Consider the following 15,946-nt stretch of genomic DNA (forward strand, 5'->3'; position numbering starts at 1 on the left):
TGGAACTGTGTTCTTGGACTCAGCATGTTTGGTCTGTGTCACCTAGTGAAGCCCTCCGCCATGTTATGGTGGAGCCAGAAGGTCCGTATCCCCCACTGAGTGCTGGAACTGTGTTCTTGGACTCCCAGCTCTGGAACTATGAGATGAACTTGTGTTCCTTGTAATTTACTTAATCTGACCTATCTGCTGTATCATCAGAAAATGCACTAAGTTATTAAGCATGATGCTGCTCCCTCCCTCGCCCCAGTGAGTTTATCTTCCATGGCTGGCAGTGCTCAGTTTCATCACAACATGTATAGTGTGTCTAATAGGCTATTTATTTTGTTTTTCTTTCTGGAGCTGAGGACCGAACAGTACTCTACCACTAAGCTAAATTCCTAACCTGTGTTGATATTTATTGAATGAGTGGTCAAAGATTTTAGGATGACCAAACACCCCAACATTCCTGAAAGCATTTGGTTTTAACACCAAATGTTCAACATCTCAGCAAACCCATCAGTTCTAAGCAGCCCAATTGGAAAGGCATCGGAAAGTAATATTCAACACTTTTTTTGATGAGCAAATAAAAGAATAGCAGTTTGTCAACATCAAATTAGAAGGGCCTCAACTTTTCCTGTGTGTGTGAGCTGAGCATAAGACCTTTAGGGTCATGTGATGAGTCAGTTCTTAAACTTTCAGCCCTCACTGAGCTGAGAAGGCAGTAGGCAAAACATGATCTGGCTGTGTTCCTGTCTGTTAGTGGTTAGGCTTTTGAGGTATGTGTGTGTGTGTGTGTGTGTGTGTGTGTACTCTTGCACACATATGAGTATCTGTGCTTGCAGAGGCCAGAAGAGGGCACTGGCTTCTCTGCAGCTGCCCAACATGGGTGCTGAGAACTAAACTCTAGTCCTCCGAAAGAAGAGCTAGATAGAGCTCTTGACTGTTGAGCCATCTCTCCAGCCCTGGATTGGATCATAAGTATTCTATAACAGCTCATGTGTGGCAGGCACAGTATTCAAGGCAACACTGCAGTGTGGGACCTTTAGAGGTGATTGGATCACGAGGGCTCTGAGTTCCTGAATAGATTGATTCTTTCATGGCTGCATGAATTAATGGCTTTGGGAGGTGGAGAGAGGCTTGATTATAAAGTTAGGTTCTCTCTGCCTTTTGGCAGCTAAGAGCTTCGTTCTTGCTCCTGAGGCTTCCAGGACGCTTTCTTCCACAAAGGCCTGGAAACAGCAGGGACAGGTGAGTGTGAAGCCACAGCCGCCCACTGCCGCTGCCTCTGCCGCCACCGCAGCAGCTCAGCAGCCGCAGCAGCAGCAGCAGCAGCAGCCACAGCAGCAGCAGCCACAGCAGCAGCAGCCATGGCACTTTCTTGAGTTGAGGCGTTTTGTCACTGGTGATGGAAAGCTAACTGTCACATCGTCTTAGTCCTGCTTTGCCTCATTAAAGGGAAGCCAGCATCGCCTTCTCCAGCTGGGTGACTAGTCTGAACCATAAAAGAGCGTGGTTTCTGTCCTACCCTCCCAACTCCATCCTAGATCATAGAAGAGATATTGGCTACTTACATATGATCCATGCCCTGGAAAAAGTAGGACTTAATGTTTTCAATTTGTTCAGAAACCCATAGGCTATATTCACGAATGATATTATATTTGTTTGTTTCCCTGTTAACTAGCAAAACTGGCAAAAGAAGGAAGCTAGGGAAAGGAAGTTATCCAAAGATAAGGCTTGTATTATCTCAATTCAGAAAATGAGGAAGAAGCAGTGGTGAGGAAGTACAATCTTATTTTTTCCCAAGATGGACAAAGGTGGAGATCTCACCGTGGGAACCAGGCAGAAAAAAGATAGGTTCAAGGCTCTGATACACGGTCTTCGCTGACTCTGCTTTTCACTGACAACTGTCAGGGTTAGGCGGAGCTCTCTGTCATATTTCGGAAGACAAGTGCTCTATAAATAAATTGACTTGGAACAGTCTCAAACACACATAAACCGCAATGGCTTTAAATGTAACCCTTGACTTTTCTTTCTCTTCTTGAGAGGTCAACAAGGAAGATTATGCAAGAAAGGCTTTACCAAAATCCACCCTAAGAAACGTGGAAGAACTTTCCTCTAGCCTCTACTTTTTAAAAAATTATTTCTATGTACTTGCTAACAAGCAGTACTGCATCTCTCTAGGCACATGTCTGTGCGTTACTTATCATACATTATGCACCAATCCTCTTAAAAATTCCTTCCCTAGGTGATTATTCATTTTGTCATTCAATTTCCCATCATTAAAAATTTCATATGTAAAATCACTGCATGCTAATGGGTACTGTGTAAAGAAAGAATATTTTTAGTGAGTCAGCTGAAAGACAAAAAAAAAAAAAATCATTAGTAGGTCTTCCATCTGAAGATCTGAGGAGGAGTCACAGACAAGTTTCTGAGGTATATCTTGGAAAACCTTGGAATTTCCCAGAATGTGGTGCCCTGGAACGGTGGCCGAAGATTCTTGAGGAAAGGTGCTCATTTTAAAGTAGTATTCTCACTTAATGATATTTATCTCATTGTAGGATAAGGTTAATTAGCTTTCCTCCCTTTCAATATTATCCGGTGGCCACATTGGCAAGGGTAACAGAAACTGAAATCTGAGGTGGGTTTTTGTTTTGTTTTGTTTTGTTTCCCACTGAGTGGGCATTCGTTTGAAAGGGTGTCAGCTTTGTCAGTGCTAATTAGAGGGCCGCTTAATGTCTGGTTTGAGATAAAGATTGAAAGAGGGCCCAGCTCTGGCTTCATTACAAGATATGTTTAAAGGTGTGAGGTGTAGGTAAAGGAGGTTAAAATCTACTGAAGCTCTCTGAGCGGGTGCATATAGCTGTTAGCACCGAAATGTTCTTGCTGAACAGGAAACTATCGTGAGGGCAGGCTTCTTTTCAGAAGTTGAGGTTTCATCTTGCCTTGCTTTTTAGAAAATGTTGCTCTCCACGTTTCGAGGGTTTGCGTGGTGATGCTTTTTTTCACTGGCAAGTTCTGCCTTCGCCATCTTCATAATTCTTTCTGGGCCGTGGTTGTTCCATCAATCTTCTCTGGTTGCACCATCAATCGTCTCTGGGCACTGTATTTTAAGGATGAAATCCTTATTTCCTCTTTAACCCCCAACATCCTTTTCTGGTTGTCTACATTGGGCTTCTAATTTGAAAGTGGCTCTTTGGGGACACCAACAACACATACTCTCTGATACAGTGGGTTTGAGTAGCTTTCTGATAAATTACTGTTAGGCAAGAAAAGCAAAGAGGAAGCATAAACAGGAAGGCCCTTTCTGATTAGTTTGTCAGCTGAGCTGCATAGGTTCTGCACCGTGAAATGGAAAACGACTGGCCTCCTTATGCAGCAACGCTGAGAAGTTGGGCGCCGGGTGGGTGCTTACTGGGGGTCCTTCAGTTTTTTTTTTTTTTATTGGCCCATGTTGTTTTTGTCAATACCTCCATACCGTGCGTGTGCCTGTGGCAGGGAGGACGGATGGAAGAAGGTCCTCCAGCCAAGCGCAAAGAGAGCCACGCCGCCTCCTGGCGCAGTTGCCAGGACAGCGGGGCGCGAGCAGCAACAGCAGAAGCCGCACCGCGTTCCGGCTGCGAGAGAAAGTGACGCATTGCAGGTACAAACCAGCCAATCAGCAGCGAGCTCAACGATTCTCGCAGTGTGTGTCGCCACCGAGGTGCTCCTCCGCGCCGCAAAGTAGCGCCTCCCCGGCGCGGTTCCCCCGGCCTTTGAACGGCTTGCCTGGGCGTGAAACCCACTTACGTCATCCGTCCCCCTGCTCCCCTTTATCTCTGGCGTGTCTGCCCAGTGACTGCGGAGAAAGGGGTCTACCGGAGGGTTGTGGGGGCGGGGGCTGGCCGGGACTCGTTCGCTATGTTCCGTTATCTGGCATGAGGCGGAGGGATCTGGCGGAGGGAGGCGCAGGGAGGTGTTTATGAGGAGCTGGGGGCAGAGGAGGAGAATTAGTCCGAGTGGAGCGAGCGAGTCGAGCGGTTGTCTGGTCGCGTCTCGGAAACCGGTATCCCTTGCAGCATGGTGAGTGCGTACTGAGCGGCCGGCCGGCGGGCGGACGGGCGCTGCCCCGGTCGGGGGAAGATGCTGAAGCGGATTGACTAAAGAGGGGACCTCCCCTCTCTGAACCGTCGAGGTGCTGTTTTCGCCAGAGGGATGGCACAGAAAAGGCCAGGAGGCCCTCGCGACACTTATGTCGCAGGTGTCCCCCACCCGGGTCCTCTCGGGTTCCCTTAGATGAGTCGGGGGACCGTTGCGGGGCTTAGCCGGGGAAGGATGGGTCTGGGGTGCGGGGCGGTGGGGTCGGTCGGGAGAGCAAGCACGAGGCGCTGCGGCTGAGGCGGCGCCAAAGGTCAGCCCCGGGGCCGGATTCAAACCGCCAACGGCCACCGCCGAGCGCGGGCGCCAGGAAGCGCCTTTGTCCGCCCGGCCGCCATGCGCGGGGGGTGGGGTGGGGTGGGGAGGAGCGCGGCGCGGGGCCCCGAGGCGAGCGGGCGCCGTTAGCCCGCATCCCCGCGAGGCCGCCGCGGGCCGGCCGGGCCGGGGGCGCAGCCGCTGACGTGGGGTGGGGTGGGGTAGGGTGGGGTGGGCGCCCGCGCGGGGCTCGGAGCCGCCGCCCGACGTGGCTTGGCTCGGCTCGGCTCGGCTCGGCTCGGCTCGCGCCCCAGCTGCTGCGCTGGCACCTGCAGGACTGCGGAGGTCTGGGCGGCCCGCGGCGCTGCGGGGATGGGCGGGGGAGGGGACCCCAGCAGTCCCCCACCCCCCTCCGCGCAGGGCTGCTCGTTCCACTCCATCTGGTGTTGTCTTCCAGACTGGATGCTTAACATTTTTTTTTCTTCGTCTTCTTTTTTTCTTTAATCGTTGAAGAATACAAGTTTTATGCTGGAAGTCGGGCGCTTTCTCCAAATAATACAGCTCGTTAAGGGAAAGCAGCCAACTTCAGTAAGGGTCTTAAAGGCGTCTTCTGCCCACAGCGAGCTAGTGAAAGTAGCAATTAAGGGGCGGGTCGCTAAATTCTTGAGTACTCAGGTGCACTCCTGTTAACCTCTACCACACTCAGCTTTCCTTGAAAAGGACTTGTGTTTCAGAGTAGAAGTTGTCATCTGATCTTAGTTCTTAGAGACAGTTCATTTCTACAATAATGGCCGTCAGTAACTGCACACTTAAAGAGTGTACAAGAGAGCAGGAGATTTTAGAAAGGATTTAAAATAAGAGCCTCCTCGTCTTTCCTGTTAAAAAAATTAATGAGGACGATAATTTGCAATACTTATTTTACTCCCTTGCCAAATGGTTACAGCAATGGGTGTGTCCAGGAGGCAAGGTGACATCTTAAACAGTAGTTGGGGATCCCTGCCAACTGAAACCTCCAGCCTGCTTGGGTGTGGGGAGAGTTCACCTTGGGGAGAGCTAGCATTCATTTAACTTTGGTGAATTTTTTGTGTTTTGATATGTATTTTTTAACCAATGAATTTTAATATGCTGACTGAATTTGTTCTTTGTAAGGGGGAACAGGATATAAATTATAGGCATGTAGTTGACACTCCAAGTTGTGTAGTAACATATTTTTTTAGTTTAGCAGGATAGGATTTAATTTTTTACTGGAAAATTAGAATTTATATCTTACAGTGGTTCTTGTCCCCAGTAAGTTTTTATAGTTAAATGTATCATTGATAGATACATCGACAACTATGCTAGTAACTTCATAAGACTTTAGTTTGTGAGGACTCTGTTAAAGAGAAAATATCCTTTAGACACCTATGTATATAGAATTTTGCATGCAGTCACTATATTTTTATTGGGAAGTCATGTATTGGAAGGAATGTGTGCTGTTGACTACTGGTGACACAAGATGTAAAGAGTAGAAAATGTCTTGAGTGTGTTTAAGTCAGTCTATGAACCTGAAGGTTTTTATTAGGCTCAAAAATAAGAATTTTCTTTGGCTCCATTATAATGTAGAAACTTGTAGCTTAAGCTAGAGTGTGGGCTTTCAGTCAGGGTCCTGATTTCTGCGAAGTTTTGTTCCTCTACTTGTTTCTCTTTTGACTCAAGGATTTTAGAATCAGGTGCCATTCTGTCAGAATAAAGAACCCCCTTTTTCCTACAGAAATAACTTAGATTGGTTTTGATGCACATAAAATAATTGCTATAGTTGTAGAAGAAATGATCGAGGAAGCCTTGGTGTGGACAGGATGAAGATGTGTTTGTGTTCACTGAAGCCATGGAGACATACATTTATTCAGTTACGCTAGATTTAAAAAAAAAAAAAAAACAGCCATTTTGAGTGCTATTTAGAAAATGCTTTAAATGTTCGTAATGCATTCAGTTCAGCTGACTTTGTAATACAGGTTATAGTTTCTAGATAGAGATCAACCGTAGTAACCCAAAATGCAGGATCTAGTTTAATAGGTTGGAATTGAACCTGAAAGTACGCTGGAAATCTCTGGAATGACAAGAACAACAGGAAGGATTACACCAATCCTTGCAGAATGGAGAGAGTTAAGAACTAGTCATCTCTCTGGTGAATTAGTCTTCCTCTTATTGTGATAAACACATGCTAATGAGCTTGTATTTTCCCAAAAGTATAATTTTGGTTCTAAGAAAATGGCACTCTTCATAGACAGAAGAAGTAGTTGGACATATGGAGTGCCAAGAAGTCTTTGCTGTTGATTTTTAGGAGTTTTTATTCTAGAACTTATTGATAGTTTATTTTCAAACCTTAAACTCGGAGCTGGAGAGCTGGCTTAGGGGTTAGGAGCACTGATGCTCTTCTTGAGGACCTGGGTTAAATTCTCAGCACCCACATGGTGGCTCACAACTATCTGTAACTCCAGTTCCAGGGGGTCCTAACACAGACATGCATGTAGGCAGAATACCTAAAATAAAATTTTAGATGCACATAAAATAGAGTTTAGAAAAACTCCTTAAACTCAAGAAAGAACTTTTCTTCGTGAAGCCTTGGAAGCAAAGTTGAAAGGTTTTCTAGTTATCTGGCAAACTAGTTTCTGTGTGCCTGGTTCATCCCTTGAGGGTGATTTTTTTATGCAGTATTCTAAAATTTATTGTTAATGTCTTGTTTCCCTGAGACCTTATACACCTACCTATAGTCTGACACCTCTACCATTCTTTGACCCAGCCCTATTGAAACTAAAATCTGTGTAGTCAGTGGCCGATTTCCTGCTCTAATTCATAACATGCATTCCTTCCGATTTCCACACTACAGTACCTGCCACACATTTAAGCTTGGCATCTTTTTAGGCTTAAAGTAATTTTGGTTGGTGCTGCTCATTGCCTTTTGTTTTTGCAAGTAAATTTTCTTTGCTTAGATTTAATGTGAAGCATGGTGAGCTGTAAAAGGCTTTGTATTGCCATACGTTTTTACCTTCTGTATGGGAAATTGACTGTTTAGTTAATTTGTATACATTGATAGCTAAGCATTAGCTAAAAATGGTTGGTGTTGTAGATGAAATTACCTATGAGAGGTTGAGTATTATGTCCCAGGTTGCACAGCTTATGAAACCAGGGTGTTGAAAGATTGATATTTAGAGAAGTAGTAAAACCACCGGACAAAGCTGGCATTTCACTTTTAAGTCTACTACTTTCTTTCCCCCTTTTTTCTCCCCTTAGTAGTAGGAATTGGACTCAGGACTTAACATGGTTGACAAACACCATATAGAGGACCCTACATCCCTAGCTCTAACCTTATTTTCTTTTGTTTTAAAGAGAAATTAATTTATATTGTAATTAAATTGGATGTTGCTTTTTAAATTAAGATCTTGCTGTGTTGACCATATTGGCCTCCACCTAATGACCATACTGCCGTGGGTCAAATCAAATTGTTGAGGAGGAAAATTATCTTTTGGGTTCCTCTTCAAATCCTTATGCTGTGCCCTAGAGAAATCCATGAGGCCATTTCTATAAAGGTACAACCTCCCCCCGACGCCCCCCCCCCAAAAAAAAGTAGTCTGACTGAAAAGGAAGCTGGTTTTATTGGATATATTTTTGTGTATATATAAATTATGACATTCTGAGGTATTTGGCATAATCTCCAAGTAAAGTTTGCTTGGCTATGCAGTTAAATCACTGTGTCCGCGTTTTGCCTACCCATTGTGTTCTAGGCTCACTGAACTGAATGCAGCTGATAGCACACCATGAACCTTGAAAGTTTTAAACTTGTTTCTGTAACTGCTAATCTATATACTTGTAAGTCATTAATCTACCTTTTTGATCTCTTTGTAGGCTGACCAACTGACTGAAGAGCAGATTGCAGGTAAGAAATATCCTGCTGGATTATATCCATTGTGAATTATTATAAATTGAGTAACAAACTCAAGATCATTGAATACCTTTGATTATGTCATGAATGGTGACAAGTTGAATGTAGCATACATACAGTAGTTGAGCCGCCTTTGGCAGTTGTTAACGTAAGCATACACGCAGAATGTGTGTGTGTGTAGAGAGAGTGGATGAGAATAGGTATATCAACTGGTGGTGATGGTTTTATTATTTATTTTGTATTTTTTACTACCATCCAAAATGCTTGTAACTTCAAACTAGATAATATAAATAAAGTGGGGGAGGGGTAAGTAGTATGTATAGTAACTAAATTAAATTGAAATGGAGAGTCAGAAAAATGAACATTGACTTTACCTTGGCCTTAAGTTAGTTGGTTTAATAGATTAAGCAATTCCTCATCTCTATGAGACTCATTCTCCAAAATCTAGAACTAAGTGCTAGCGTGACACCATTCATAGGAGGTTGGGCATTCTACCTCATACACAGATGATTGGTAATCACAATGCCTGAACAGTAAAAATACTGTATAAAGATAACTTCTAGTTGTATATAAAGGTATGTATGACACAAGAAATACTTTGTAATTTGAAACATATCTGGTCCCAAGCATTTCAGATAAGCAATACTCAGTTTGTATGATCAGCTGATGAGTAATAATTCCCTAGAGAAAAACTTAACAAATGTCACTGGTATTCTGATTTCTTTTCAGATTTTATAACTCTTTATGAATACCAAAGTAGCAATTGACTTTAAAACAGTGACAGCTATTGAACTGAACCTTTCAGGAGAAATAAATGCGATTAATGCATAAAACTTGTCTTTAACTGTATGATCTACCTGCTGGACTTTTGGTCTTATTGTGATATTATGGGGTAATTATCTAATTCTGAAATGTGGGAGCTTGCCAGTTGTGTCCTCTTTTTTTCTGTTTCTGAGTACAAGGTCCTGCTATAAAGTACTGACTGGCCTTGAACTCATTTAATCCTGCCTCCTGAGTGCAGGGATTATAGGCATCACCACTATACATGGCCTTCTAAGACTTTTATCAGCAATGTAATTTTCCATTCTCTCAGTAATGCAGAGGCATTTGGTAAGTGTCTAAATGGCTCAGTTTGTTTTTCGCCCTTTGGTGCTGGAGATTGAACGGAGGACCTTCTGCACACCAGTCAGAAGCTCTGTTACTGAGTTCTAGCCCTAGCATGGGAAGTTTTGACACCAACTGTTTAGCTCGGGTTGGTCTTGAGCATCCTGTGAAGGACAAGCTGGTTTGCAATTTATGACCTTTCTAACCCCCCCCCCCCCGCAATGCTCTAGCATGCTCTATTACCTGAGTATTTACTTGAGCATTTTAAAGCTCAACTGTATCACCCATTTAAAGTAAATCTACCATTCTTGCAAATCTACAGAAATCTGGAAGCTTTTAGAAATCACTAGTCCTCAAATATTTGATGACCATATAAAGTAAAAGGCTACTGAATTAAGGACCAAATTTAAACATGATTTAAATCTAGTATGTAATTTTGCAGATTGGTTAAAAAAAATATCGTGTATATTGAACTAATAAGTAAGGCAGAGCTTTGAGTTTTCTGTTGAGTTGTACTGGTTTGTTATGTCGACTATTCAGTCATACATGTGCTAACCAACTCCAACCTTAGTTACACCATTAAGTTACCAAGATTTCCCTTTTTTCCTCAGCTATTTTCATGTATTTTTCCCCCTTTGGTAGACTAGGCTGGGCTAATATTTCCTTTCTGAAACTTTTGACTGTCTCATGTATCTGGTCAAATATTGTGGTCTCTCCTGCTTGCGACAGACATTTCAGGGTAGAAAATGTATTGATGTAAGGTTTCTATCGGATTTGGTTCCTTTAGAAAGCTTTCTTTATGTGGTCAATGTAATAGATGAAGTCTTCAATGACTTGTAGTTAACCAGAAAGTTGTCTTTTCAAGGTAAATAATCCCAACACTTTTGGGTCTGAAGGGAGGGGCTCACAAATTTGAGATCAGCCTAAATTCCATAGCTAGTTTTTACCCTACAGTAGGCTTTGTAAAAGGAAAGGGGGCTAGAGAAGAGTTCTTTTTCTGTTCTCCCTCCTTCTCTAGTACAGACTTAAAGCCCAGTGCCTACTGTGCATTATGTACTAAGTATTTTCTGAATGGATAGCTCCAGAGTACTGCATAGTGCCCAGTAGCATGATGTCCTGTCCTCCAGAGCCTGAAGGCTCCTGAAGGTCAAAGTCTACCTTACAGGCACAGTGTTTGGTTTTTGTTTTGTTTGTTTGTTTTTTCCTTAAAGCTGGTGGTCAGTGATACTCTGGAGTCTAAAATCTCCTTGTCCTTCCAGAAAGAAATGTTGACCATCTGGGGATTTAAAATGTGACATTATATGAACAGTTGAAGCTATTTTTATTCTCCTAGTATAATGATTACTACTATAGACTTGTTTAGAAATTCTAACAGTAAATAACTTAGTCTAGAAATGAAACACTACTTTTTCTGGTGAAAGTTACTAAATTTATATTACTTGATATTTTTCCAAAGAATACCTTATTCTAGCTTGCCATCAGTAACTAATGTTGTTACAACTCTGCACTTTAGTTATTGTTTCACACTTGAAAGACTGGTAGTAAAAGGTACTTTAAAACATTTTAAGAGAAATCTACCTCAGTCTTCAACTTTCAAGGTCCAGATGTGATTAATACATTAACCTTATTCAATTTATAGCAGCAATTACCCTGACTACAAAAGGCTTGCTTTGCACTGGGGCACTCACCTTTCCCTTTGTTGTGATAAGTAGTCTCATTGCTTACACAGTTACTTAACTGAACAAATAAAATGAGCAATTCTGACTTGTAAAATTTCAGTCTTGGCATAACTAGAAGCCCTTTGGAGCGGGTCCTTTACACCTACATCCAAGATAGCTGTGATGCTGAGCATTCTTATTACATATTTAACTTTTAACTCCTGATTTTGTATTTCGGATATTAATGGGAATTAATGTTTAGAATAAAGTGCTCCTGTGTGTGAGTATATACTGTGCTGGTTCTGAAGAGCAGATAAACTGTAAAAGCAGAGGGATATAAAGTGTATACTTGAGATGTAACTCATAGCTCTGACTTTTTAGCATAAGAACAGAGTCTTGGCATGCAGTAGTGACCCACACCTTCAATCCTAGTACTCAGGAAGCCTACTTAGGATCTCTGTGAGTTCGAGGCCAGCCAGGTCTACAGAGGAAGTTCTAGAACAGCCAGGGCTACACAGAAGCCCTGTCTCTAAAAAAACAACAAAGATTTAGAGAGCCTTTAAAGAATCTAGATTTGGCCTTTAAATAATGTCATTGGTTCCTTTATTTTGTATATAAATTAACAGGTATAGCATGGAAAATCTGTTTTGTTTAGAGACAAGGCCCAGGCTGGCCTCTAGTTCTTGATCCTCCTGCCCCCAGCCTCCCCAGTTCTGGAATTACAGGTGTACACCGCAGCCTGGTCCATGGGTGTTTTAAACCTTTGAAATTTAGGATACATAAGCTTAGCCATCTATTTCCTACAAATAGGTTTGGGTAGTTAAACTATATGATAGTTTGATTGTTGCTACTTAAACATTGGGAGGTTATACGTGTAAATGATGTTAAAAGATGGTTAAGTATGTAACTCTTAAGTACTTTAACCTTTTAATAATTTAGTAAATGATTGACTATGGACCTATGCTGATAATTTGTTTCTAGGTAATTTGTGCATCTTGTTTGTGAAAAGGCACTCAGAACTTTTTTAAAAGTATATAAATTTAGTGCATTATGCAGTCTTCATCAATCTTTTTTGTAGGTGAGGAATACCTTGATTTGTGTAGTAATTTAGATTGATATGTTTAGTATTGTGTGCAAGTTACTCAATTATTGCAGCCAATTCCTAATTAAGCTTCAGACCGATAATAGATGAGTTCCTTAGGAAATGTTTAAGTGGACTAGACCTATGCATATATGTGGAGAGGGCTGAGGAACCACAGGGGAGTCAGTGCAGCCGAATCCAAATGAAGAGCTCACCAGGTGTTTTATGCTCATAAAGTAACATGGTGTTCTAAAAGGTAATAGGATCTGGTAATTGTTTGGGTAATTTAAAAAAAAAAAAAAAAAACTCAAATCAGGAGGCAATTTCAATAGTAGAAGCAAAAGAGGGAAGCTTTGAACCAAAATACTGGTTGCATTTAGTACAGCTTTTATAGACTTCAGGGGAGCTAGTTAAAGTGGTTTTCCTTGGATTTTGCTTAGTCCCTGGAGTTGCTGAGGATTATAAAATTTACTACATTTATTACATATCTTGCTGGAGGTCAGTCAAGGGGAATTTGTTTTATTGAATAGTCAGAAAGATGAGGAAATGCACATCTTTGCTGTGAGTGGGCATAGACAAAATGACCAGAGATTAAAAGGATAAAACTGATAACATTTGACTATAAAAACAGACAAAAACCAGAGCTATGTCAGTGTGAAGTGGGAAGGAAATCGCAGTGTTCTTTGGAGGCCAAGAGAGTTGTGACTTTTGACTTCCTGTATGGATTAGTCAAATTGAGCTGAAAGTTTCCAGCTGGTGAATTTGGTAATATCAATAGTGGGTTAATACAGAGGGATGTATGAGTAGTGGTGCTCTCCAATTTAAGAAAGTTATTATAAAATTTGAAGTTTTATATTTATGGACATACTTTATGTCAGTGGACAAAGTCTTTAGATAGATGAGTGGTTCTAGAGATGATGTGAAACAGAACTGCAGAGAGAGAAACAAGCATTGCACACCATCTCATCTCTTTAAACACACCAGATACAGCTCACATGGCAGAGCTTAGCAGCTCATGAACCTTGGAACTGCTTGCTTTTTTCTTTGCCAAAAAGTCTGTGTAGAAAACACCTTACTTACTTGTTACATCTATTTGGTTTGACCTTGTTATTGCTTTGTTATCTAAGCTATGACCTTGGGAGTACCATAGTTAATTTCTTAGTTTCTGTCCTGAAAAGTTTGATCAGTACATTTCCTAATACCAGTTCAAATTAGAAGGAATGTGATCACAGTTTCATAAGATCTTAAAGTCTGGAAGAATAACGTATATTTTACTTTTTAAATAAAGTTTTAAAGCTTAAAGTTTTCTACTCAAACTTGCCTTTGTTCTCTTTGTTCTCACTTAGATCTAAGTGGACATTGATAGCTTGATTCAATTAATATCAGTATTTGATAGTCTCTTTCTTGCTGTTAGAAAACTAGCCCACTTAATTTTTTTCTCAAGTTCTTTGATTTCATATTTTGTTGATTTTAGACATAGCTTTAACTTTGAAGGTACCTCTAAACATCTGTCTGTATATTGGATTTTCCTGAGATTTTAAAACTTCCTGGTAGCTCAATATGAACACATAGTTGCTTGGTTAGCCAAAGATTTTGACAAACTATCACAAGGTATTCCCACCTAATTTATTAGGAATCAGAGTTCCTTTTGAAATGCTGTCTGTCTGTTTTTGCTTTCTTGTAGAATTAGTACATTTTATGGCATAGGCTGGTGTTGTTGACCTGTGTGTTTGGACTCCTGTTCTCTCTGGCAGAGTTCAAAGAAGCTTTCTCACTATTTGACAAGGATGGAGATGGGACAATAACAACAAAGGAGCTGGGAACAGTGATGAGGTCCCTGGGGCAGAACCCCACAGAAGCAGAGCTGCAGGACATGATCAATGAAGTAGATGCGGATGGTAAGTGTTTAATTTGGGGCTAGAGGGTTTGTCGCAGAGGCGTTTGCATTTTTTTGTATGTTTATACAAACTATTTTCAGGTAATGGCACAATTGACTTCCCTGAATTTCTGACAATGATGGCAAGAAAAATGAAAGACACAGACAGTGAAGAAGAAATTAGAGAAGCATTCCGTGTGTTTGATAAGGTAAAGCTCGTGCTGCATGCGCTGAGAATGGAGTGAAGCTAATAGTACTACTACCTGGAGACCTACTGGGCTTCTCTTTAAGAACTCAGTGTAAACATGGGCTTTCAAGTCTTCTGCAAAGGAGACATGCATTGTGTGCCTTTGGAGGCAGGGAGTAGCAGCTTGACTGTGGGGACATCCTACTTAATGACATTTCCAGATCAGCTAGTGTGGATTCTCTTCACGTTGTGTGAAAAAATCCCCTGCATCCACATCCACCCCAAGACAGGCTTTCTTTGTAGTCCTGACTACCCTGGAGCTCCCTGTAGAGCAGGCAGCTGCAGACTCAAGAGAAACATCTGCCTCTGCCTCCATTTGATAGGAATTTTTTTTCTTTTCCTTTTTCTCTTTCGAGACAGGGTTTCTCTGTGTAGCCCTGGCTGTCCTGGAACTCACTCTGTAGACCAGGCTGGCCTCGAACTCAGAAATCTGCCTGCCTCTGCCTCCCAAGTGCTGGGATTAAAGGTGTGCGCCACCACTGCCCAGCAGGAATTTCTAAAGTCTACTTTTCTAACATGAAATTGTTCATTAATGTTGGAATTCAAATATTTCTCAGACATGATCCTCTCACCTTATTGTAGGATGGCAATGGCTATATTAGTGCAGCAGAGCTTCGCCATGTGATGACAAACCTTGGAGAGAAGTTGACAGATGAAGAGGTTGATGAAATGATCAGGGAAGCAGACATCGATGGGGACGGTCAGGTAAACTACGAAGGTAAGTCACAAGTGCTGCCTCCCTCCACACGCTGATTGCTAGGGTAAAGTCACTGAGGGTGTTTTATAGCTGAAAATCAGTCATCTTTACCTCCCGAAATGTGGATGCTAAAATAGTTCTCGCTAAACTTATGCCACTTAAAATGTCTACCAACAAGACTACATGACTCACCTAAGAACTTTGACTGTCAGTTCTACGCCTGCACCTAGAAAATCGACATTGTAATAAGGTATTAACATTTGAATGGAACTGTACAGTTTTTGTATAATGTGGTGGGATAATTTGGAAAGTTTAAAATTTTATTGTGAATTCCCTAAAATGAAATTAATAGATTATATGTGACTAGGTTCTGTTTTGTTTCTGACTCCAGTTTGGAATGGTTTTAATTCAAAAGTATCTTTGTTACTTGCAATTCGGATAGCTGCCCACTCGCAGGAAGTGAGGCTTTTAGAAATGGAAAGGACTTAAGGGGCCAGTGGTTTTACCTTTCACTTTTTCACTTGTCTTTTTCATGACATACCAGTTGTAAGCAGCAGCATAAGGTTAGCCTTATAAAAGTTAAATAGTTGTCGCACTGAGTTACAATTGACCTTTGAGCTAGCTGATATATAAAATTCAAGTGAAAACTAAGCCAAGAACATTCTCCCATTCTGTTCCTGGGGATTGAGCTTTGGGTCTTACCTATGTTAGGCAAGTATTGTATTGGTGAGTTGTATCCCACAGCCCCAACATTAATTGCCTCATGTTTAATGATCTAAATTAATAGTGATTTATGAAGATCCAACTTTGGCCATTAACTGGCTTCCCTGTTGCTGTGGTGATTATAGGAAGGGACAGAGATGCAGTGTATAGTCACACTGACTTGTCCTTTGTTGATGACTCATGCTTCTGTGTTTCTTATTTTTTCAGAGTTTGTACAAATGATGACAGCGAAGTGAAGACACTGTACAGAATGTGTTAAATTTCTTGTACAAA

At 41.6% G+C, this 15,946-nt stretch overlaps 1 protein-coding gene and 1 long non-coding RNA gene across 2 annotated transcripts; both read left to right on the forward strand.

Annotated features, from left to right (window-relative positions):
- Nucleotides 1–3,857: 3,857 nt before the first annotated feature.
- Nucleotides 3,858–15,946, forward strand: Calm2 (calmodulin 2). Its single transcript, XM_031356173.1, has 6 exons — nt 3,858–4,038; nt 8,251–8,281; nt 13,885–14,028; nt 14,109–14,215; nt 14,836–14,971; nt 15,881–15,946. The coding sequence occupies exons 1-6, from the start codon at nt 4,036–4,038 to the stop codon at nt 15,907–15,909; spliced, it is 450 nt and encodes a 149-aa protein (XP_031212033.1). The 5' UTR covers nt 3,858–4,035; the 3' UTR covers nt 15,910–15,946.
- On the forward strand, nt 4,572–7,937 carry LOC116079994. Its single transcript, XR_004114270.1, has 2 exons — nt 4,572–4,713; nt 4,882–7,937. It is a non-coding gene; the product is annotated as an uncharacterized LOC116079994 (long non-coding RNA).

This window comes from Mastomys coucha, unplaced genomic scaffold, assembly GCF_008632895.1.
Source record: "Mastomys coucha isolate ucsf_1 unplaced genomic scaffold, UCSF_Mcou_1 pScaffold6, whole genome shotgun sequence".
Classification (NCBI taxonomy): domain Eukaryota; kingdom Metazoa; phylum Chordata; class Mammalia; order Rodentia; family Muridae; genus Mastomys; species Mastomys coucha.

Excerpts from the sequence above, each read along its gene's own strand:
- Calm2 (XM_031356173.1), top strand. Across the intron at positions 8,282-13,884 it reads GACTGAAGAGCAGATTGCAG|AGTTCAAAGAAGCTTTCTCA; the intron begins GTAAGAAATATC and ends TCTCTCTGGCAG. Across the intron at positions 14,216-14,835 it reads CATTCCGTGTGTTTGATAAG|GATGGCAATGGCTATATTAG; the intron begins GTAAAGCTCGTG and ends ACCTTATTGTAG.